Source organism: Mytilus galloprovincialis, chromosome 14 (assembly GCF_965363235.1).
Source record: "Mytilus galloprovincialis chromosome 14, xbMytGall1.hap1.1, whole genome shotgun sequence".
Taxonomy (NCBI): domain Eukaryota; kingdom Metazoa; phylum Mollusca; class Bivalvia; order Mytilida; family Mytilidae; genus Mytilus; species Mytilus galloprovincialis.
The window spans coordinates 22,908,452-22,934,564 of NC_134851.1; the positions used below are offsets into that span (position 1 = coordinate 22,908,452).

General features: G+C 32.2%; 1 protein-coding gene across 8 annotated transcripts in view; it reads left to right on the forward strand.

The window, feature by feature from the left end:
- The window catches only part of LOC143059690 (uncharacterized), an 89,393-nt gene extending 64,926 nt beyond the window's left edge, over nucleotides 1-24,467 (forward strand). For 4 of the 8 annotated variants that reach the window (XM_076233230.1, XM_076233231.1, XM_076233236.1 and 1 more), the window contains 18 exons: nucleotides 321-1,062; nucleotides 1,417-1,602; nucleotides 2,388-2,608; nucleotides 4,167-4,178; nucleotides 5,591-5,699; nucleotides 6,538-7,308; nucleotides 7,745-7,861; nucleotides 8,224-8,580; nucleotides 9,056-9,070; nucleotides 11,177-11,275; nucleotides 12,232-12,352; nucleotides 12,731-13,235; nucleotides 13,569-13,580; nucleotides 15,975-16,505; nucleotides 17,972-18,166; nucleotides 19,219-19,374; nucleotides 19,952-20,572; nucleotides 23,147-24,467. In XM_076233230.1, coding sequence (XP_076089345.1) covers nucleotides 321-1,062; nucleotides 1,417-1,602; nucleotides 2,388-2,608; nucleotides 4,167-4,178; nucleotides 5,591-5,699; nucleotides 6,538-7,308; nucleotides 7,745-7,861; nucleotides 8,224-8,580; nucleotides 9,056-9,070; nucleotides 11,177-11,275; nucleotides 12,232-12,352; nucleotides 12,731-13,235; nucleotides 13,569-13,580; nucleotides 15,975-16,505; nucleotides 17,972-18,166; nucleotides 19,219-19,374; nucleotides 19,952-20,572; nucleotides 23,147-23,395 — 5,019 coding nt within the window. In that variant the 3' untranslated portion in view covers nucleotides 23,396-24,467. The remainder of the gene's footprint in view (nucleotides 1-320; nucleotides 1,063-1,416; nucleotides 1,603-2,387; nucleotides 2,609-4,166; nucleotides 4,179-5,590; nucleotides 5,700-6,537; nucleotides 7,309-7,744; nucleotides 7,862-8,223; nucleotides 8,581-9,055; nucleotides 9,071-11,176; nucleotides 11,276-12,231; nucleotides 12,353-12,730; nucleotides 13,236-13,568; nucleotides 13,581-15,974; nucleotides 16,506-17,971; nucleotides 18,167-19,218; nucleotides 19,375-19,951; nucleotides 20,573-23,146) is intronic. The other 4 variants (XM_076233234.1, XM_076233235.1, XM_076233233.1 and 1 more) reach the window with 4 other exon arrangements.
- Nucleotides 24,468-26,113: the final 1,646 nt, after the last annotated feature.

Consider the following 26,113-nt stretch of genomic DNA (forward strand, 5'->3'; position numbering starts at 1 on the left):
AATCACTGAAGCAAGACTGAAGCGCCCCTTATGTCAGTCAGTGCCCCACCCCCCCCCCCTAAAAAATGTTCTAGATCATCCACAGCAAGTGACCACATAAGTTTATTTAGAAACAAACTGACAAGTGCTTTTTAGAGATTCTTTCCTTTTAAGACCATGAATGCAGCAGAAACAACATTGATGATAAACTAAATTTTGTAAAAAAAAAAAAAATTGTGAAATTATGAATATTATCATATAACCCTTAGATTTTTCCTACCTTATAAGATAATATAAAGGTAATTGATATACTACATGACATCTAATTAATACTTTTTCAGATATTATATGTGAAGAATTTACCAAATTTACTTCTCCGTGTCAGCTTGATGCAGTATATAACCCAAATGCATAGTGGGAATGGTGGGAATGGTCATAATGGTATTGATATCATAGTACCCGGACAAGCAATTACACCAAGACCGAGACCAAGAACTACGCCAAGACCGTATACACCAAGACCAAGACCAAGAACTACGCCAAGACCAAGACCGACCAGACCGGTTGAACCATTAAGGCCAACAACTATCACTCTTCTCAATACCATATCCTTCCTTAAATCTTTCATTTTACATATCAATGAGAACGCATATGTGGATGTAAGATCAGGCGGAACAATTACATTCAGATTTAGAACACTAGAGTCAAAAGGTGTCTTATTTTTTACTCGTCGTAAAGGTTCTTCTAATCAGTTATTTTTAGCTTTTGAGATATACGATGGTAAATTATACTTCATTTCTGACCTTGGCGCAAGAACTCGACGAATTTTGGTTTCCGATGTTATTGTCAATGACGGAACATGGCAGAACATTAAACTTGAAATTCAGGACTCAAGATTATTTATTTCACTCAACGGAATTCAGAAAACTTTGGACCTGACTACAGAAGAGAGAACACAAGCATATTTCAATGATGGTATATATATAGGTGGTTTTCCAAAAGATTTCAAGTCGTGGTATATCTGGGGTTCATCTAACAGTAAATTCCTTGGCTGTTTCAGTGATTTAAAGCTCATAAACACGAGTAAGTATTGTTTTAGAACTCACTACTGTAAATTCAGAAAATAATGCTTGCATTTATTATGGCGATATTGTCATTTTAGACTTAAATGCGATTTTAATTTTTACGATATTGAGAAAAATCCTGTTTAATTCATATAAAATAAATTAGATATCCACCAAGATGCAATTTTTCCTCAAACCACGAAAATTGGTACCCATGAAAAATAAATGAATCCACAGTAATTAAAACATCACATGAACTTCCGAATTTAAAGCACCTCACCTTTATGAATTTCTGTTTTACTTTTTCAGACACAAATATGAATGGACCTATTAGATATAATCCCCTTGATAAATTTCTGTTTTACTTTTTCAGACACCAATATGAATGGACCTGTGAGGAATATACCAAGTGATAATTTCATAAGTCTTGGCTGTATGGATATGAACAAACAGTGTACGTCTACCAACCCATGTAATAATGGAATATGCTATGATGGAGTTAGACAATATTACTGCGATTGTGCAGGCACTGGATGGGCTGGTACAAGATGTAATGAATGTAAGTTGTCACATGATTAAGTCACATGATATTGCTCAAGTGTAAGTTGTCACATGACAATATTACTGCAATTGTGCAGGCACTGGATGGGCCGGTACAAGATGTAATGAATGTAAGTTGTCACATGATTAAGTCACATGATATTGCTCAAGTGTAAGTTGTCACAGACAATATACCTGTCATTGTGCAGGCACTCAGGATGGGCTGGTACAAGATGTAATGAATGTAAGTGATTGTGCTGGCACAGGATAGGCTGGTACAAGATGTAATGAATGTAAGTGATTGTGCTGGCACAGGATAGGCTGGTACAATATGTCACATGATAATTCTCAAGTGTAAGTTGTCACATGACATTATAACTGTGATTGTGCAGGCACATGGTAGTCTGGTACAAGATATCACATGAAAATGCTCAAGTGAAACTAGTTGTCACATGACATTAGTGTGCAGGTATTGGATTGGCTGGTACAAAATATAATGATTGTAAGATGTCACATGATTATGTCACATGAAAGTGTAAGTGCAAGTTGTCACATGACATCATCAGAGTCTCAAAGGCCATTAGTTATTTACAGTATCATACCAAAAGAAATTTATTTTTAATTTATTGATATTTTTAAATACTCCAAAAATAGACACAAATTAATGGAATATATTTAAGCAGAAAAAAGAAACATTTGTCGAAAGACAAATACAGTATCACATTTAGATATCAAAGCAGTTTTTCATTTTATTAGCTAAATGTAATGTTTTCAAGGTAATGCATCTGTGATTTTTCTTTTTAGTTGCAATGATTGGTGGTTTCCAAGGAAACGACTACCTTACATACTTTTACAGCACTAGACAGGAATCTCATACTAATGATATATCTCTCCGATTCAAATCTTTCTTACGAAATGCTTTCCTCTTCCAAACAATATCCAGCATTAGTGATGATTATCTTCGTGCTGAACTTGATAATGGAAGGGTCAAGGTCACCTTCAAAGTTGAAGGTCAATCTCCTCAGGTAAGGATTCTGATAAAATGTATTTTTTATAATAAGTATTGTAGCTTTAGTTAGATTAACTTAGCAAATAGTTTCTAATATAAATGTACAGATATATACAGATATCCGGTGCTTTGCTTTTGCGCCAATTGGCATTTCATTTGCGCCACAAGTGATATTTCATTTGCGCCAAAAATAAAACCTTTCATTTGCGCCTTTTTACAGGTAAATACAGGTATATAGTCAAGGAAGCATTTATAAAGTCATTTCATGAAAAAACCCTTTGTTTAAAATATGTTTCGATGCATTACAAGGGATACACAAAGAGGACAATTGAAGATTTGTATGTGTTTGCTATAAAAATTAAAAAAAACAACATTAAAATCAATTTAAAAATATGTGGTATGATTGCCAAAAAAATTGAAACAACTCTCCACAAGAGACAAAATGGCATAGAAATTAACAAATATAGGTCATTGTATGGCCTTCAACCAATACCGCATAGTCAGATACTAAAGGCCCCGAAATGACAAATGTAAAACAATTCGAATGAGAACTTTTCCTTTATACATTACCTGTAAAATGGCGCAAATGAAGTTTTTATTTTGTGGCGCAAATGAAATATAACCTTGTGGCGCAAATGAAAGATCGAATTTTTTAAAAATTGGCGCAAATGCAATATGCCCCAGATATCAGTAGTTTATAATTTGGAAGGTAAAGTTTTTATTAGTTAAAGGGCATAAGATACAGTTTCTTCTCCCATGATGAATGTTATTTGAAAATTTGCATAAAATCTTTTTTTCACCTCAGCAATTCAAATATGTAATACCTAATCAAATATAATGTCATTTTAAAAAGAGGGGTCCATGTACTCATTTAAAAAAGAGGGGTCCATGTACTCATTTAAAAAAGAGGGGTCCATGTACTCATTTTAAAAAAGAGGGGTCCATGTACTCATTTAAAAAAGAGGGGTCCATGTACTCATTTAAAAAAGAGGGGTCCATGTACTCATTTTAAAAAAGAGGGGTCCATGTACTCATTTTAAAAAAGAGGGGTCCATGTACTCATTTTAAAAAAGAGGGGTCCATGTACTCATTTTCAAGTTAAATCTGTTTAAATCATAAAGAAACAGTTAAAAATGTGTCTTTTCCCGATATGTCATACAGTGTTTTACTTTGCGAATATAACATTGTACATTAGCAACATCTGTAACTGTATCTTATGCCCTAAACTAAGAAAATATTTTCTTAAATAGATGTACAAATATATACAAATATCAGTAGTTTATAATTTAGAAGATAAAAGCGTTGATTAGTTTAACCAAAAGTATTTTCCAATACTAATATACATATAGATACATGTTTTTTTTCTGAGACATCAAAAACAAAAATTAAATTGAAAAAGAATGTCATATATAGTGCTTCTGAAAGATATGTCAATGAAGAAAATCTGCAAAACTTAAATCAAGGGTTCAGATATGATTTAAAATGTAAAACCATACAAAAGGAAAAGATATTTAGTATCTATAAAACTTGGCCCATTTTTCACCTGCAGCTTTTATTTTTTCTTTGTTGTACAGCTGCCAATTAAGGTAAGAAAAAGTTAATCTAGGTAAAAAATATTTACATTTCAAATCTGGCGAATGTTGAACAAACACTTTTTGTTCCAAGGGGAACATGGTTTCTGATGATTATCGCATGTAAATTTAAAAAAGAAAAAAAAATGAAAAATCCCTATTATATTATATATGTGCATGATGGTGAAATGTTTAATCCATCAATTATATAAATTTCTAAATATAGACTGAAAAAGTTTATGCCTTTTGTATTTCAGATTTTATCGTATACATGCAACATTATAGCTTTATTTACTATCTTTTTGAATCCTTTTTCACATATCTTTTTTTTAAATACTAGATAACTCTTTTGGAGAGTAGTGCTTTTATTTAATTTGATCAATTTAAAAAAATATTTTATAAGAGATTTTTTTACATATTTGGTTGAGGTTTTTTCAGTCTTAGAATCATAATATTCTTAGATATATATGTTAAATTATTAAGAAATTGTACTTTAAAGGCATTTGCTGTCAAATTCATATTCACTGACTTTTTTCATATTTTTTTTATATTTTGTAGCTAATGCCCCTTTAATAATGACATTTATAGCTTCATATCATATAATCTGTATTATAAAATATTTTATATTTCTTATTAATGCAATCAGAGGATTATTAAGAGGGCAGAACCTCTTTATTACATGTATTACATTAGTGTGAGTATACCAATCTCTGAAAGTTTATAACCATGACCAGGGGAGATAATTCTTAACATTCATCTCATGAATATTCATGTATTACAGTTGTTTGTCACTAATGAGATAAATTTCTAGTATTGATGTATATATATATATAATTACCCAGTTTACCCATGGCCAGGGGAGATAACTATCTCTAAAGAATTTGATCTCATGAATATTACCGTAATTTGCCAATAAAGGGATGAGTTTTTTGTATTGATTTGAAATCAAAACAAGAATTTGGAGCCCTAAATTACAGCTTGCTGTTAGGTGTGAACCACGGGCCATATGGAAGACCGTACTTTGACCTATAATGGTTTACTATTACTAATTGTGACTTGGATGGAGAGTTGTTTCCATTGGCACTCATACCACATCTTCCTATATCTATGTATCTATCCATCACCAGAAAGATAATGTCTCTTAATGATTTTATCTCATGAATATTCAAGTATTATGGTAATTTTCTACTAAAGAGATAAACTTTCTAGTATTAATTTTGAAATGTAAAATTGACAGTTGACAGTTGTGAACAAAATTTACAAGATTGGCACATTAAAGAAAATGGCTTCCAAGGTATTGAATTGAATACAGCAAAAATGGTGTGTAATAGAATACAGCAAAAATGGTGTGTAATATATTTAACAATCATTATTTGGTTTTTTTTTTCTCAATATGCCACCTTTTATACTTTCTGGTATAATTTCAGGTATTTTATGTTGGATCTAACTTGGATGACAATAGATGGCATAATTTGTTTATCAAACGACGAGGCAGCTATCTTGAATTATTTGTGGATTCAGAACAACCAGTCATGAGTGAGTATAAACAATGTTGACTGGCAGCTTATTGATCAATAGAATGTCACATAGAATTAAGTTGATATACTGGAGGTATAGGGGGAGTGTTGAGATCTCACAAAACATGTTTATACCTGCACATTTTTTGGCCTGTCCCAAGTCAGGACTTTGTTATCTTTGTATGATTTTTAGTTTTAGTGCATTTATATGTTTTATAGTTTAGTGTGACGTCCATTTTCACTGAACTAGTACACAATTTTATTTAGGGGCCAGCTGAGGACCACCTCCGGATTTTCTTGCTGCATTTGAATGAAATCAGCCAAGCACCTCCACCGCCTTCTTAAGATGAAACTTTAACTTAGTGATGCCTTTCAATTATAGTGAAATGCATCGAATTTTCATGAATTTGCCGCTTTTCCAGATTTTGCAATTCAAGATTTTTCTCCCCCTTCTTAAAATGAAAAAAAAGAGTGCTATAGAATATAAAAATAGGAAATCGGATTTTAGTATGACTATGAAATTATTGTTTAATTTGTTTGCTTATTTCAAGAATTGGGTTTTGAACTTTTCGTTTTAAATGGAAAAGGTTAGTGATGCCTTTCATTTGTATTAAAATCCATTGAAATTTCATGAATTCGCTGCTTTTCCAGAATTTGCCATTTTTGCCACTCGATATATTCCTATCAGCAATTCTAAATTTTTCCCTGATTTTGGCACATTCCATACTTTCACCAATGTATTGATCATGTTGATCCGTATATTTAAAAAAAGATTCCGTACTTTTACTTATAAAGTATAAAAATTGACAGAAATATATGTATCCTCATAATCAACTAGACATTATATTTTTTTGTAGAAACCATCCAGGGTGAAAATTTCTATCTACGATACGACAAGATTTACTTTGGTGGAGTTGGCGACTCCGGAGTTTCTGTAGAAAACCATCCAAATTATCTGGGTCTGATGCAGAATGTTTACTGGGATAGGTTAGACTTGTTCAGTGAACTTAGGGGCAGGTTACCAGATTCCGCTTTCAAAATTGTATGGATCTCAAACGAAGGACAATTGAATAAATTTATATATCGTCCAATCACATTCGCCACCCGAGAAGTCCATTCTGTGCTTGACCAAATGCATATGGGTCTTAGCTTTAGAATGATGTTTAATTTCAAAACAAAAGACGATTCCGGTGTCATCTTATACAGCCAGGGACCCCAAGGTCGATTTGTTGCTGTTGAATTAGTCGATGGATTTTTAAACTTCCACTTTAATAACGGTTTGTCCAAACAGTCAGTTGTCATCCGAACTCCGGAAAAAGTTAACAACAACCAGTGGCACATGTTTGAAGTAAGACAATTCGTCCAAGGCGGACAGCAATACTACAGAGTGACCGTGGACGGGACGACTCGGGACATACAAATTCCAGGGAACCAGAATCTTCAGCTAACTGGTAACATGTATATCGGTGGATTACCAACGACCTACTTTAAGGATAGCGCTATAACGTCTAGTATTGTTTCTCGTCATGGATTTATGGGATGTCTGTCCTCAGTAGATCTAAATGGATTTTCACCGAACTTGTTTAATTTTGCAAGTGATAAAGCAGCAGTTATGTCTGCATGTACAGGTATGTATATTAATGTTGAAGATGATGAGCAAATTCATACCTACCAACACACCAGTTCTAGTAAGGGGACTCCCCTTTTTTTTCTTTAAAAGTTTGAAATCTTACATTTGAACCAGCCCTTAAGGGAGATAAAAAAGATCCCCCTAATTTTACCCTTGCTCATCATTTGAGTTGTTTAGTGTATTTTCTGTGATTGATGTCTCTGTTAAGGTAAAGGAAAAAATTAAGTGCATTGAATTTCTTTTAAATCCATATTTTGCAAACAAACCTCATAGATAAATTACTGACAACTTATATTATACTCCTTAGGAATTTAAAATCTGAGTTGAAAACACAAAACTTCTGGTACATTTTTCTCAATTATTAAAATTTCCCTATATAATTTCTTGATTGACAGTACCTAATCAATAATACAGTTCTATTTAATGAATTTCAGATATAAAAGCCTGTGCTGCTGATTACTGTTCTAATGGTGGAATATGTATTCCTGGTATTGCTTCCTCACGTTGTATGTGTGATCTGACAGGATATTATGGACCTACATGTCAGGATTGTAAGTAACCAACCAATCAGAAACAAAAATAGTACATGACACACCCACTTTTGTTTAACAAACTTTTAATAGAACATACTGACACTTTTTTTATTTGGAGCAAGTTTTAAGAACTTTGGATAGGTTATTAAAACATAAAAATAATTTGGGTCAAGACCAGATAACATCAACATGAAAATTTCTATCTCTAAAATAACAATAGACTTGACAAATGTTTTTTAATACAAGACCATTTTTTTATTTTATATTTTACTTTCGAATATTATGGCTTAACCTTCAGATATTTTTTATCAGAATTTAAATATATATATATTGTGCACAAGGGACATTATACTTATAAAAAGAATCACATTTAATTCCAGACCCAGTTGGTGTTTATTTCAACAAATACCTTGAAAATAAACAATATGGTGTAATTAAATTTGACCTAATTAATCCACAAAATTCACGAGAAGACAAACTTGCATTTGGGTTCATGACGGAAGAAAAAGACGGCATTATTATGAGGATTGATAGTGGCGGTGCAAACGAGTACATTGAACTCAGACTGGAAAATGGTTACTTGGTTGCCCAGTACAATACAGGAAATGGCGAGCAGACAATAACCTTTGATCAGAATAGATTGAATGATGGGAAATATCATGTGGTACAGTTTACACGTACTGCTGACGGTGGATTTTTAATTGTTGATAATGTGCAAAAAACTCTTGCACATCAAGGTATGAATTTTAACTTATTCAAAATATTATTTCATGACAAAACTTATTTCAGATCGAATGTTTTACTGTTGTGAAAAAGTGATTGGCCTATAATTCTCTAATATGAAATATTTAAAAACCTTAATAACAAATGAAAAGAAAGGATTCCAGCAGATGTATCAAGAAACCTTACTAAATTTGCAGTTAAAACATACCCTGTGTTTAAGAAATAATACAAAATTAAATTATTCTTATACAATGACCTGGATGGGGTTTATAAAATAATAATAGACCAAAAAAAATAAAGGAACTGATATAGAAAATAGAGGAATCAAATACAAAGAAAATTTGTTTAAAGTTAAGATAAAAAAGAAATATAGAGAAGTTGCCTAGAAAATAAAGGAATGGAGTCTCCACCCATCAAGATCTTCCTATTTTGTTCTGTGATTAACATTCTTAATTATGAAGTATTCTTTGTTACTGTTCCATTGGATAGTTCACTTTACTGGAGGTAAGGTTATACAAATCTACTGAAGTTGAAGGTCATTGGGATTTTTTTTATTTGTGATGAGCACTGGTGAAATTTCAAAATTGATAAATGTTCAATTGTATTTAAATCTATGTGACTGTTGTGTATTTCTATATGTTGCCAATTTCTAGCTTGGATTATTGGTAAGTGGGTATTGGTGGTATATTTTGCCAGATACTGTTTCGTGTTCAAAAAAAGAACTGAAAAAATTTCTCAACAATTTCTCACAAATATATGTCAATTAAGCATAAGTAATCTTAAGCAATGATAGAAAAGGTGAAATTTGTTTACTTATTTATATATTTTCTTCACAATATTTTAGTCGAATAGTTATTATTAAAGAAAAAGTTGAAAAGCAACATGCTCCATATATTTTCACCAGGGGCGGATCCAGCCATTTTAAAAAGGGGGGGTTTCAACTATATGTCCCCATTCAAATGCATTGAGCGGCCCAAAAAAAGGGGGGTTCCAACCCCCGAAACCCCCCTGGATCCGCCAATGTTCACAATAACTTAGTTGAATAGTTACAGAAAAAGAAAGAAAAACTGTTCAAACAAGTTTCTTTTATTGTTTTGGTTTTAGTCAATTTTACATTGCAAGAATAAGAAGTTTTTCAGTTCTTTTTATGTACAATATCATATCTTGATCTATACAACTGAATTGTAATGTCATGATTTGCTTTATTACTTCATATTTCATTAAATTATCTCCCCTGACACAATTTATAATAAATTTGGCCAAATTAGTATCTAAAATAATGATAAACAAAATGAAAATTTGATTTTATAGAAAATATTGGATAAACTTGAATTTACTTTAAAACAAAGCTAATCATCATTGAATTAGTGTATTAAAAAACATTACTCAATGTATTATAAGGGGAGATAACTTAACTTTACTGAATGTTTTATAAGGGGAGATAACTGATGACTACAAAGGTTAAGCTATGTATTACAGGAAGATGTATTCTTAAGTCTTTCATCTTATATGTATCAGACATTCATTTTCATAATCAAGAATGTCCAAGGCTGATCAGTTTTATGATGAACTTTGCCTTTCTATAAACATTTATAGCATTATATGCAGACAAACTTAAGTTATTGAAATACAATGCATGCCTAGCATAAATATTTTCATAAATATGATTAAATGTAGAATGAGGGATGAGTTGATTAAAATTTCTTCGATAGTATGTAAATAGCATTTCTTCAATAGTATGTAAATAGCATGAATGCAACTATTATTTTTCGATTTTTATGACACTGAACAAATATACCAAAAAAGAGCATTGTTGGTGAGCTAGGTGTATGGTTTCAAAACAACAAAATCAATACCAATACTTCCTAAAGGAGGATTTATTTTCTTATTTTGAAATTTCGAAAAGTTGAATTGGAAGAACTTTGATCGAAGGAAATTATTTTCACATTTCGTTTATAAATAAACATATTTAATTTTGAAATAGATTATATTAGTTGTACATGTACAAGAAATGATTATTAATCTCCGAACTTTAATGATTATTTTTTTTTTAAATGGACCACAAGGCAGACCTTGAGTAGATAAGGGGAGGTCTTTCATACTAAATAGTGTTTCTATTTAGCCCAAACTGTGTTTATATTTCAGTGTGTTACTTTAAAGATAATTGACTGAGTACATTACAATGTATTTTGAGTCGTGAGTAAGTCTATGTATTTTGAGTCGTGTATTCATATCTTGATTGAGTAAGTCTATGTATTTTGAGTCGTGAGTAAGTCTATGTATCTTGAGTCGTGTATTCATGTCTTGATTGAGTAAGTCTATGTATTTTGAGTCGTGTATTCATGTCTTGATTGAGTAAGTCTATGTATTTTGAGTCGTGTATTCATGTCTTGATTGAGTAAGTCTATGTATCTTGAGTCGTGTATTCATGTCTTGATTGAGTAAGTCTATGTATTTTGAGTCGTGTATTCATGTCTTGATTGAGTAAGTCTATGTATTTTGAGTCATGTATTCATGTCTTGATTGAGTAAGTCTATGTATTTTGAGCCGTGTATTCATATCTTGATTGTGTAAGTCTATGTATTTTGAGTCGTATATTTGTATTTTCAGTGAGCCACTCTGTATTTGATGAAGTAAAGTATGTCTATATTGGAGGCAGATTGGACGCTAGCGGTAATGTGATGAATCCATTTACTGGTATCATTGGAGGTATGAAAGAGTTCTGTTTTCTCAGATAAAAGTTGCATGCACACTATTGTTACAATCTTGATAGCCTGATCTTATGTACCTTTAAATGCACATACAACCAATAAGAGCAGTGAAGTGAACATAATTTAGATCCTTGACATTTCAAACAATTTATAAATGATGTGTTTATGGACAAACTATACTAGACAAGAGAACTATTTTATGGAAACTATTTCATAACTTGTGCATGATTTAAAGATCTATCTGTTCTAAAAACATTTTCAACTACAAACTATATTTATGGATAAAGAAAGATAATTAAAAAAAAAAATGTCTAACCTTTACAAATATGAAACTGGAAAAAATAAGTTGCCATAAAAAGAGGCAGAACATATACCAAAGGAACAATCAAAAGCAAAAACTGGACAGCTGTGGTCAAATTGACAGCGAATAAAAGACTAAATCAACAGTCCACAAAATACTACATAGAAATGTAAAGACAGAACAACATGAATTCCTCAAACTATGACTATCTTGTGTTAGTGCCAAATGTTATGTGGCTTGTGGTGTGGCGAGTAAAAATTCAGAGAAAGTTTAATTAATTTTAAATCGAGGAAGAGATGACGGGATTGTATCAATAAAGGGACATCATAATGTTACTAAAAGAGGCAAAACACAAATATAAAGTTTTGGTAAAAACAGTGTTTACGGTATTTCAAAATTTGCAGTGGGAATTATGTGATACTGTGGATTCATTATTATTCGTTGGATACCAATTTTCGTAGTTTTCGTGGGTACAGGTGAACCACGAATTCAAATGTTCAACGAATACACTTATTAAATAGGTTTTGTATACAGAGATTGGCAAAACCACGAAATTAAATAGCCACGAATATGCAAAATTTCAGCAATCCACGAAAATTGATACCCACGAAAATAAATGAATCCACAGTATAATATTTTTCTTTTTTTCGTAGGTGCTTTTTACAAGAACTACAGGTTTATAGATCTTGGTGAATCAGCAACTGGTGCCAACTGGAAGGGTACTTATTATGTCATCACCAATGGAAGACCAGGATACGTTCTTGTCAGCACACCGTAAGTTTTGGTGCGAGGTACAGGATGAAATGTCCTGTCATTGTATGTACTGTCTATTCATTGTTTTCTGTGGGTACCCCAATTCATAAGATGATATGATTCAACTAACCAACATACATGTATGAAATACATTTTAAGATAAATTCATTTCATGGGTTGAATTTCAAGGTGTTTATACTGCAATTTTTAATAATTGAGTTGTGAGAATCTGTAATATTTAAGATGACAAAAACAGACTTCTAAAATTCAACAATTCCTGAAATTGCAAAAATTAATCTAACATTGTGTCAAATTTTAAACCATCTTAATAATAAATGCATTTACAAATTTTTGAATTTAAAGTAAATAGTCAATTAAATAAACAAATGTTATTTACAGGAGACCTACAGCTCCCCCAAGAGTCCCACTTCCTCCTAAAACTGGACCGTACCCAATTCCAGGAGATCTAGGAGGAGGAGGAGTTGTTGCACCAGGAGCCTCAGGTGGTGGTCCTGGAGGAGGAGGTAATGTTGGTGTTGGTAATCCAGGATCTATTTCTGTCGGAGGTGGTTCAGGAGGTGTGGGTCCATCAGGAAGTGGAGGACCTATAACTGGTGCCCTGACAGGAGGTGGTGCTGGTCCCGTACCACTTTCAGGAGGTGGAGCTGCAGGTGGAGCTAGAGCTGGTGCTGTTATGGGAGCAATTTTAGGAACTATGGCATTTTTGGCTAGTCTGATGTGGGCTTTCTGGGGTTTGAAACCAGGAGTGATTCCATTAGGAGGAGGAGGAGGTGGTGGAGGGGGACCACCCTCAATGTCAATTTCACCACCTACTGCAACCAATCTACCAGTTGCCCAAGCTTTAGGAGGAGGAGCCGGAGGTGGCGGAGCAGGAGGAGCCAAGGTAATTACTAACTGTTATATGGTTTACATTTGATGATAGCATTTTAATACCTTAAAAAGCTGTATATAGTACACAGTTGTGTATGATACACACCTGATTATAAATTAAAAGTAGCTGTAAGACTGCCACAAAAAAGTGACGAGGAAAAAGGTTATTTAGTTAAAGTATAAGACAAATAAAATTTAAAAAAAGAAAAAAATGTATCACTTTGAACTTTAATTTGTATGAATTTTTTTTTTCTGAATTGTTGAATGTATGTTGTATGCATAGTTGCTAATAAGATTTTGTTATAATTAATACCAATCATTTTATTTTTCCCTGCTGCTTAATTAGCTCGATGAAGAAGTAAGTCATTTTTGTGGTTTATTTATCATTTAAATCATTTTTATACATTTTAATTTTTGTATAATTTGGAATTTTTATTATGTTTTCTGTTGGATGCTAAAATATTGCAGATTTTGCTTGTGAATTTGACATTTTATTGATATTATTGTTTTGAGAAGTTTGTTTGAGTGATTACATATGTAAAGATTCTACCACTGCACTTGCCAAAATTTCATGAAATTTAAAAGTTCAATGAAGTACATATTTTATTATCTCTTTTATTAGTATGCAGACATTGGCAAAACCACAAATCAATTATCCATTAAAAATACAATGTTTCCTTTATCAATGAAATTAGTGTAGACGAAAATAAATGAATCCACCGTATACATGTTCTTTAGGATCAAACCACAACTTTCAATTTTAAGATTGTATTGTAAATACTGAAATGAGTGTAATTGAAAAGAAGGCATGTGGTGTATTTCACCAAATCCCTGCCGGCAAATCAAAATACATTTTTTTTCATTTACCATTAAGGCTATTTATCATGATTGATGTTTTAATTAATGAGATAAAATGTGACAGTTGTTTTTTAACCTTTTATTAATTCTATTAAATATCAATATTTTCATATCATTTTCAAATTCTGGCATGAAAAGATGCATGCATAATTTTTATTTACATTATTCATACATTTATTTTGGACTTTTGTTTTATGAATTTTTATCCAAAATCTTTTAATTTTGATGCATGTTATGTTCGGCTTTTTTTTCACTAGTCATTCAACTTCTTTCAATACCCAGAGGTATGTGTTTTCTGTACTCTTTGTACTAGAATTTCAAGGAACACTGCATACACTAATGGAACAAACAAATTTTGCTGCTTTGTAACACTAACAGGAAGTAATATTTACACATAATTTCACATTTGTCGTTACGGGTAAAGCAACTATCAACATGATCATGTTATCGGTCATATTTAGTTCCAGCATTTTTACACAACTTGTTGATTTTAAGGCCTATTAAAGGTTATTTGAAGATTTTCATTGGCAAATGAGGATATTATTCATTTTTGCATTTTTTTTATAAAAATTCGCATTTCTCAGTCAATTTTGGCACATACACATTTTTTCAAGTACGGGATTGGTAATTCTTTTATATTGCCTGGGATGGATATTGTTGATTTCATTATGACCCAGAATCATTGTGTGCATTTAGTTCAGCCATTCAATCCCTATCAGTGGTGGCAATAACACTTTTGGGAGTTTGGTCGTGTGGTATCTCTGTAGTCTAAACTGATTGTGAAATTAAATTGATTGAAGGATAAGACCTGCCAACTTTCCACATTTATGACCCGAGCATTGAAATATTCAGTCATAGAAACTAGATACATAAAAAAGGCATTCAAAGGAGTTAAAAATATATTTGAGGCATATATACACATGCAATACAATTCTCAATTTTGTTCAAAACCATAGAATATTAGATTTAAAACTAGGTTTTGGTTTTTGCTCTAAATGTTAATTAAGTACAAAGTTGATGAAAGATGAATTATAATTTTATATTAATGTACTCTATTATTCAGTTTAGCATTTTGAAATAAGTCTGGCCCCTTAATTAACAGAAAGCTTCTTACTGATATTCTGTTCTTCTAAATAATCACTCGGCTAATGTTGGTATTTGTACTTAAAACATATCTTACATGGGGCTTTGAACTTATTTTGTAGTTTGTGGCCTAACTAAAATTACTGTATGAAACCTTGCTGGCCCTATTTTAATAACTAAACACATTTAACACTTATGTAACCAAGGTAAAATTACAGGGTTCAAATAAGCGTAATTATTGACTTGTAAGTCAATAATACATCAGTAATGTTTTTAAGCTATTTTTGAAAAAATTGTGACAGCCAATGGCAAAATATTATTCAAAATGCCACTTTTATAAATTTTTTGCGCTTCTGTGAGTGGGGAAGGATTAAATTGCAGTTTGTTACGTTATGGCAAATATTTTCAGCTTTTCTTTATTTTTCGTTTGTTTTGGGGTTTTTTATGTTAAAGAATGACTGAGTAGCACCATATTCCTATGCAGTGAAATTTGTCCACAAGACTGATCAAATGCATATAATGCCTCAAATGAACATTTGACTCATACCATGAGAACCACTAACGTCACATAATGACAGATTTTATATTTTTTAAAATTTAAGAAATTGATTAATTAAAAAAACTGTTGGTTCTGAAAAAGGAAAGAACACCAAGATGAAAACTGGAAATTTAACATGTTTACAGATCAGAATTTCGCTGAAAAAACAATACTAGAAAATTAAGATATTTATCTTATCCTTGGAAACTATCTGATAAAAAGGATGACATTTCTTAATACATGTACACGTACTGTTTTTCTTTTTCTCTATAGGTAACAGTCGTGAATGGGGGTGGTGGCGGAGCTGGCGGGGGTATGGGAGGAGGTGCAGGCGGAGGATCAGCATTCTCATCATATTATACAAGTAACGCAGCAACAGCAGGTGGCGGTGGCGGAGCTGGAGGCGGTTATGGTGTGGCTGGCGGTGAAGGATATGGAGGAGGAGGAGGTTATGGCGGTGCCGGTGGTGGTGGTTATGGCGTGACGACCGGCGAATACTCAACCACAACTACACGAACCATTGGCGGCAGCGGTGGTGGTGGCGGTTACGGAACAGGAACTCTTACTGGCGGTGGTGGAAGTGCAGGATATGGTACTGGAGCTAGCAGCTACTCAGCATCTAAAATGTACAGTTCTAACACAATGGGTGGTCAGTCTCTTGGTGGTCACTCAACTATGGATGCTGGTGAATCTACGACAGCTGATTATGACTTAGCCTCTGGAACAGGAACAATGATGGGTGGTGGCGGCGGTGGTGGCTCTAATACTATGAACAAATACAGCACTATGCAGTCTTCTTATCAGGTAATGTGGTGGGGGATGTAATACAATGAAAAAATACAGCAGGATGCAGTCTTCTGGTGGAGAATCAGATGAATTATATAATAACTGATCTAAATATAAAAACGTTGCAGAAATATTTGAATGACTTATTCAGAACATTGACAGTGTTAATTAATCAAAAATTGGCAATGGTGCTGAAAATAGCATTAAATACCAAACAAAATATATATCAACTGATCAAAAGTTGAATATTTGTTACAATTACTTGTAATGTTAAGTAGAAAAAGAAGGAACTTAATCATTTCTATGTTTTCTCACTTTGTTTTGATGCAATGTCATTGACCATGGCCAATATCATGTATTATCATTGTATGATGCAATGTCATTGACCATGGCCAATATCATGTATTATCATTGTATGATGCAATGTCATTGACCATGGCCAATATCATGTATTATCATTGTATGATGCAATGTCATTGACCATGGCCAATATCATGTATTATCATTGTATGATGCAATGTCATTGACCATGGCCAATATCATGTATTATCATTGTATGATGCAATGTCATTGACCATGGCCAATATCATGTATTATCATTGTATGATGCAATGTCATTGACCATGGCCAATATCATGTATTATCATTGTATGATGCAATGTCATTGACCATGGCCAATATCATGTATTATCATTGTATGATGCAATGTCATTGACCATGGCCAATATCATGTATTATCATTGTATGATGCAATGTCATTGACCATGGCCAATATCATGTATTATCATTGTATGATGCAATGTCATTGACCATGGCCAATATCATGTATTATCATTGTATGATACAATGTCATTGACCATGGCCAATATCATGTATCATCATTGTATGATGCAATGTCATTGACCATGGCCAATATCATGTATCATCGTTGTATGATGCAATGTCATTGACCATGGCCAATATCATGTATCATCGTTGTATGATGCAATGTCATTGACCATGGCCAATATCATGTATCATCGTTGTATGATGCAATGTCATTGACCATGGCCAATATCATGTATCATCATTGTATGATGCAATGTCATTGACCATGGCCAATATCATGTATCATCGTTGTATGATGCAATGTCATTGACCATGGCCAATATCATGTATTATCATTGTATGATGCAATGTCATTGACCATGGCCAATATCATGTATCATCATTGTTTGATGCAATGTCATTGACCATGGCCAATATCATGTATCATCATTGTATGATGCAATGTCATTGACCATGGCCAATATCATGTATCATCATTGTATGATACAGTTATTACATCAAATGTGAAATACATGTGAAATAAAGTTTTTTGATTGACTTGAAAGTATTTCAATGCAACAGATGTAATCATAGAAGTTTTAGTGTAGCGGTATTCTGTGAAACTATAAACATGTCATTCCATTTTAAAATCAATATTTTCATTTATTTTTTTTAAGGTTCAGAATGTGAGAACAGTACTGATCAACAACCAAGGAACACAACAACTAGTAACATATCATTCTGCCAGTGGTGCCGTGACCCCAGGAGCTGCTGGTGATGAAGTACGTGTAGACTGTTGTCTGATGAATGAAGATGGCCGTACAGTAGTAACAGGATCAACACTAGGACCACCACAAGTGTGGAACATGCAGGTAGGTCTCAATATGCCATGAGTATGAAATGTAGGCGTGTCTTTATACTGACACTGGGTATTTAAGATTCATTGACTTTTCTCCTATACTATTTGTTTCACCAAAGATAGTATAGAATAACTATATATATAAATATATATATATTTATACAGATAAGATGTATGATCCACAAGAGCCCAAACGACAAAGATGTTACAAACTAAAGGTCACCTAATGGCCTTCTACCATGTTACAAACCCATATTACATAGTCTTTTTTAAAAGATCTCAAAATGTCAAATGTAAAACAATTCAAACAAGAAAACTAAAGTCCTGATTCATGTAATAAAAAGCAGAAATTTTCGTGAAGGATTTAATTTCCTTTATTTCGTGGAAAGAATATATCAACGAAATTAAAAAAAACCACGGAAATTTAATTTTCATATAATATCACTTCCATTTATTAGAAACCACGAAAATAATTCCCAATGTAATCTTATATAAACAAAACGTGACTAAATGTTAACCCCAAGAAAATAAATGTTTCTACAGTATATATATATATTGTCGAAATCCGGATCTGGTGTACTAAAAAAATATTTACACCGTATGTTTGTGGCATAACATCGTGGCCACAAGTTAATTTTTTTTTCTGTTTAGTATTAAATTTATATTAAGATCCATTTTGTTACATCTTGTGATCAATTTTATTTGGCAATCGCCAATGGCAGTCAGCAGGGTTAAAGAACATCAGTTGTTCGACCAGTTAGTCAAATGCGTTTTGTTTAAATATACTTTTTCAATTTTTGGTCTTTTGGAAAATGTTGTTTGTGCTGTTTTTAGACCCTTCTACAAAGAAATTTTTTTTACATGCACACGTATAAAAATTGTGGTTTTTATCCAACATAGGTTTGAAGTTCAAACCTTTAACGTAGTTTTCAATTTAGACTCATATATATATATATATATATATATATATATGAATGCTATATAAATCTTTGGTTGCACTGAACTTGAAATATTTAAAAGCATAAAAAATGTTTTCATTGTGTATATGTACTTTTTTATCTTTAGACAGGAGAGTTACTCAGAATAATGAAAGGAGACACCGTGGGATCAACCAATTTACATCTGGCTTGTAATGAGCGTTTGTTAGTGGGAGCAGTCCATGCTGATTTAGAAATTAATGAATTTTCTGCAAGAAAAGGTGTAACAGTTAAAAAATTACAGGTATGTTTCTGGCTTCAATTTAAAAAAGGAAGGGAAAAGGAGTAGATTAAGTTTTTGGCATGAAGTATATCTGGAGTATGCACAGAATATATTTTGAAATCAAATTATGCAGATCTCTAAATGTTTCAGGAGGTCCTTAATAATTTATAGATATCCTGAATTTGAGTGATGGAGATCCTGAAATATTTCAGTAGCTCCTTGAATACTAAATTTTGACTTAATCTGTGCCTCATTGAATGTTAATATTAGGGTACAGCCTATCAACAAAATCTTTAATATACTGCATGAAAAATCTCTTAATTTGATAAAAAAAAAAACTGTAACTTTTTTTTAATAATTATTCAAGAGTTCCAATTAATATACAAATATGTTTTATGGTATATTTATAATTGAATATTCAAATACTTTCAAGATAAACATAACCTGCAACATTAACAGTAATTTTGTATAAGCTATTGGTAGTAATGCACCAAAATTACATAACCGAGACAGTTTCTTACTTTAATTGTATAAATTCCATATTATGAATTTGTTGCGCGAGTTACTCAGTGATATTAATGTAATTTTCTAATTTCAGATCTGGGACTTTGTAACAGGAAAGCCATTAGATATGGGAGTAGAAGAAACATGCTCTGCTTTATGTGTAATGTCAGACCCTGACAAAGTCGTATTTGGACGTTCAGACAAATTCGGCAACGCTTCAAGTATTGTAGTGTGGGACTTATTAGGTAATCAACCAATCAAAGAAATGCGATATGATGCTCCTGTAGGAAACAATGACTATATAAATTTCTTAGCTTTATCACAGAATGACCGCTACTGTGTGGCGGGATTCACAAACTCTTTCGACAATTACGCAGAATTCGTAGTGTTTGATATGACATTGACAAGTTATAATATAAACGATGCTAGTATTTTACGATTAGATGCTAATCCTGAGTGTACCGCCATATTACCACACGAAGAAGCATGTACAGGGTTACGTAATGGTGATCTCGTTATTTGGAAATTACGTTCAGGTCAAGCTGATCGTCAGTTGTTATCATCTGGCGGCCATGCCCACAGTAAAGAGGTTAAAGCCGTTTCATTATCACAGGACAATAAATTCTTAGTCTCTTGTTCAGCTGACAACACAATGAAATTATGGGATTTGACAACAGAAAAGCCAGTACAGACAATGTCAGGACATACAGATGAGGTTAGTTTATAACTTATAATGTAACATTTTTTACCAAAACCACTAGCACATTTTATCTGCATTCCACTCCATTGAACCCCAGATTTTGTAAAAATTATACAAATGCTCAACATATTTCATGTTTTGGTTTTGCCAGATGAGTGGAAAGGTCAAAATTTACCTGAGCAGCAAGTTGCAAGAATTAATAATAAACTTTGATGCTTGCCATTTTGTCAATGATTATCTCTCCTGGTTTTTAAAAAAAAAAATGAAAATCAGATTTCATTAAAATAAATGCATTATTAAATTGAAGATAATTTGAAGAGTATAGGAAATTATGAAATAAAATTAAGTTTATGCATATTGATATTAAATAGAAAGTGCCTTCAAAGTAATTTGGTTATCTATTTGAATTTTTAGTGGTAACTAAACAAAAATATTATCTCCCCTTGGTATCTATACTATTAAACAAGAAGACCTCATTTTGTGTGTTGCTTCTCTTCCTTCCACAATAAATCGATCATCATGCCTCTGTGTCCTATAGGTAACATGCATAGTTGCATTTGTCATCCATTCTTATGATTATTCAGATTGAGTTATTTTGGGAGAAAAACGACAAAAAAAGGAGTCCGGATATGATTCCTTCATCAGACTAAATTTTAGTCATAGATAAGACTTCCGGTTTGAAAAATGCACAAATATAACCAATCGTATGATAGATAACAACAATGAAATATAAATAAGCCAATCAGAGCATTCTCAATATCATGGTGTTTAGATCGCAAGAACCACAACTATTATACCTCCTTATAGAGGACAATTATTTTTGGCGTTTATCTACATGTAAACTACAATTATACTACTACAATATATAGAGACTCTCTGTATTCTGTCTACTGTTTGTTTTCTTTGAAATGTTAACGTTTACTATCTAAGGGGTCATACCCAGTTGCATATATATTAAAATAAGTAAAACATGTGACACAAGTACAACCAATTGTATGATAGATAACAAAAATGAAAAATAAATAAGCCATTCAGAGCGTTCTCCATATCATGGTGTTTAAATCGCAAAACTCACAACTATTATACCTCCTTGGAGAGGACAATTATTTTTCGCGTTTCATATATGATATCATGGTGTTTAGATTGCAAGAACCACAATTATTATACCTCCTTAGAGAGGAGAATTATTTTCCGCGTTTATCTACATGTAAAGTACGATTATACTACTTTAATATATAGAGACTCTGTATTCTGTCAGGGACTTTCTATGTTAGTATAGAAAGTCCCTGATTCTGTCTACTGTTTTCTTTGAAATATTTACTATGTAAGGGGTCATACCACTTGCATACATATTAATAAGTAAAACATGCTCAACTTCATCTAAAAATACCTCGACCAAAAACTTTAACCTGAGGCGGGACAGATGGACGGACAGACGGATGACCGAACGAACGAACGCAGGGATGCACAGACTAGAAAACATAATGCCCATAAATGGGGCATAAAAAATTATGGTTGAAAGCGAAAATAGTGATTTGGCAAAAATGAAAGTAAGGTAAAGATTAGAGGGAGGCAGGACCTTTTTCAAGGGGTCGGGATCAGGTGTTTTTAAGCTCGGGATTTGGGGATTGATCCTTACGGAATCCGGGAATATATTTTTCAATTTCGGGATTTCGGGATATGAATCTCTTTAAATTCTGCATCTCGGTATTTCATGATTTTAAGCCCGGGATTTCGGGATCAGGACCCCTCTGACCACCCCTCAAATTAGCCTAAGTCGGTCTTAGTCATTTATACATGATTCATATCCTACCATTGGTATGTTAATAAGGCTCTCAAAAGAAAATGGCACTGATGGATTGTCCTAGAAGCATATTTTATTAGACTAAGAATGGTCTATATGTAAGCAGTTACATTTATTTCAGGTTTGAAACGGTGCAAATTTTTAATTTGATTTGACTTTTACCAAAAGAAGCATTGTAGCAAAAAAGAAGAATAATTGTGGTCTGAGGCCAGAAACTCGAAAATAATTGAATTTAACAGAAAGGAAACAAATATCGGGCTTTTGATACCTTTTATGAAATTCTCCATTCATAATATCTTTTACAAAAAATCATCCTACAACAGTTCACAAGCTGTATATGCCCCCGATTTCGCGGGTGTGTTCTAGTAAGTTAATAAAATAGAAGATAGAACACATGATTTTATAAGTTGAATTATCATCTTGAAGAAAGCCTCATGGCATGAGTAAAGGAAAAAATGTAAAGGATCAAGTTTTATGGAGAATGAGATTTGATAAAGTTATATTTACAATGAGACATTTTAGTGGTAACAAAGAAAAATGATGATTATTTCCCCTGGTTTGTATTCTGTAAAAAAAAAAAGGAACCCAAAATTCAATTAGTTGAGTTTCATTTTGGAGAAAGGATCAAGGGAAACAATATATGACATAGAATTTTATGCAGATTGTGATTTAATAAAAATTGCTTTGCAAGTTCAAACCATCCATCCCACAGTATAATTCACTTTTAAAGCATATTCATCTTAAATTGGTTTGTTTTCTAACTATCTTTTCTTTTCTATTTTTAGGTTTGGTGTTCTGCCATATCTGTTGATAACGAGATCATTGTATCAGGTTCTAAAGACGGTACCATTCGTCTCTGGCGTACCAAAAATGGAAGTGAGATTTGTGCCTTCAATACCGGTGTCGATGTCTTTAATGTAACCATGAGTCAGGACAAAGGAACAATTGTTGCCCTGGGAGACAAGTTTGGAGCTCGTAAACTTATTATGTTACAAGTTGTTAGAACCAAGATCCGTCGGCAGACAACATCGTAATTCTTCAAAAACCTACGCCATTTCAAAGAACAATGCATACAACACTTCTCTCAAATTAGTTTATTAGCAAAGTCTGCCTGACTATGAATTTTTTTTAAAATTTTGTTTGCTTTATGATATATTTTTTTTTATACAAGCTGATGTTTTGGTCAATGTTCATTTTGATATAATTTAGCTTTAAATATTTTGTTGCTTTAAAAAGAGCTTTACCTGTAATGAATGGTGTTTTTTTTTTTTTACATATTTCTGTCACAAATTTCTAACCAATGTTTAAGAAAACACAAAATTATAAAAATATGATGTCTTGCCAGATCACAAATTCTTATATATTTTTTCACATATCTTATATATAACAAGTTAAATTTATTATCTCCAAATATTTTTATATATATGCCCTATGATTTTTTTCTTTTTTAGAAAATATCTTCTAAAACAACGAAAATAGAAAGAAATTTAATAATGTTTTTTATTTGCTCTGAAATTAATATGGAATTAGAACCTATAAACTTTTTTATAACTATGGCCTTTTGCTATATAAGAAGAACTTTTAGAAAAGAAACCATGAAATAAATTTCCTTTAAATGTGAGGACTAAATTTTTTTTGATTAGAAATGTTAAAACATTGAAATAAAATGAATAATTGTTTTACTTCTTTGAGGTAGTATTGGGGACTTCAACCATCTTGAATGATGATGGATCACAAAGTAGCAAGAAAACTAATTCTCTAGAACTTTAATTATATAAGGAAATATAAGCACAATGAAAACTACATTTTAGCTAAGTATGAAAAAGCATATGATATTTTTGTATACCCAAATACTACCATAATATTTGTTTTTCATGATGTTGCATGATTTTCATGTAATTAAATAATGTTTAGATGTCTTCCAGACATACAGCTGTTTGTAATGTCAGTATGTATGCAGTTGTACATGACCTAATACGGTAACACAACAGGGTTGTCAGTTTATATTTATAACAAATGTTGAAGAATACTCTTTTGTTTAAGATTTGATAAGATTTTTATGAATTATTTATTGAATATTATTGCTTTAATAAATGTTTATGCCTACATGTTCTTTTTTTTCTCTGAATTTCATTTATTTGCCTACCACAGAGCCATGGATGAGATGAAAAGCAGTGGCGGATCCAGCCATTTCAAAAAGGGGGGTTCCCAACCCAGAGTAAAGGTGGGGTTCCAACTATATGCTCCCATTCAAATGCATTGATCGGCCCAAAAAAAGGGGGGTTCCAACCACTGGAGCCCCCCCCCTGGATCCGCCAATGAAAAGTAACAATCAAACAAAACCTTGTAAACAATAAGGAAATGAAATTCAAGATATTCAGACTCAGAGGTTCAGAAAAACAGAAATCTTAAACGAATTTTATCAAGTCACATAATGCCAAAATCCTTTCATCTGATACTTCGAGGCATCATTGAGATCTAGTCTTGCATCCAAACTTCATAAGATCCTATCCATTGCTTGTCAATATATGTGCTTAGTATTTAATATTTAAGTCACGGTGTACATTGATGTAGTTGATTAAAGCTTCTAAGCCTAGCATCCAGTTTCATTGAATATCATGTAGTTAAAAAAAAAGGAACAGAAGATAGATCTACCAAATGGAGTAATTGGCTTAAATTGTCAGTTTTTGGAAAGATTGGAACTTGTTCTAAATCTTTCCTTAGGCACTGGCCTCCCCAACAACACAACAGGTTAGCTACTATTACTGCATGTATTCACACTGAAATATAGTTCCCTGTAGTTCTCATGTGTGTGCACATAATACACATATAAACTGTGAAAAATGAGTATATTTTTGAAGCAGTTCATTCAAGAATGTATGTAATTAAGGTGTGTTGATGTGCAGGCTTTTTTAAAAGCATTTTGATTAGGTAATTGAGTATAGATACAATAATAGTATGATTGACAACTGTCATTATCACCAAACAATCAGGGACCTTAAATCAAAATGCCCCACCTCCTAAACTGTCAATCAAATTGACCACATTACTTATCAACATCAGTGTTACATAATTATACAGACCCACTATACATTTCAATGCACAAATATTTGACCTCATAATTGAATACACAAATGTACATATTAGATGTTTGATATATAAGGATGATAGATTTATTTATTGCCTATTACTTTTGATCTACATTACATAAATTGATTCTATAAATTATGTCTGAAAGATAAATGATTAATTAAGGATTAACACCATCTTTAAAAGAAAATGAATTATAAATATGAATACTGTGGAATCATTATTATCCGTTGGATACCAATTTTCGTGGATTTCGTGGGTAAAGCTGAACCACGAAATTAAATGTTTAACGAATGACAAATTTTCTATAGGCGTGTATGCAGACTTTTGCAAAACCACGCAATCAGATATCCACGAACATAAATGAATCCATAGTATATAAAAGGTATTCAAGTAAGGCCTATATTATATATAGTATAATTTACTTGATAAATTTCCAATAATTCAACAATTTATGATGGTTCACTTTTTTTATTATCAGAAATTGGCTTGAAACAGTTTTTAAATTTTAAAACTTTTAATTATAATCAACCATTTTTTATTAATTATTCCCCATCAATCATCATGTCTATTTCAGTCCTTTGAATTTTTATAAGAAGTGAATATATATGTTTGCTATCAAGAAAAATCTGCATTTCAATAAAATAAGTTTTTTAATTTGT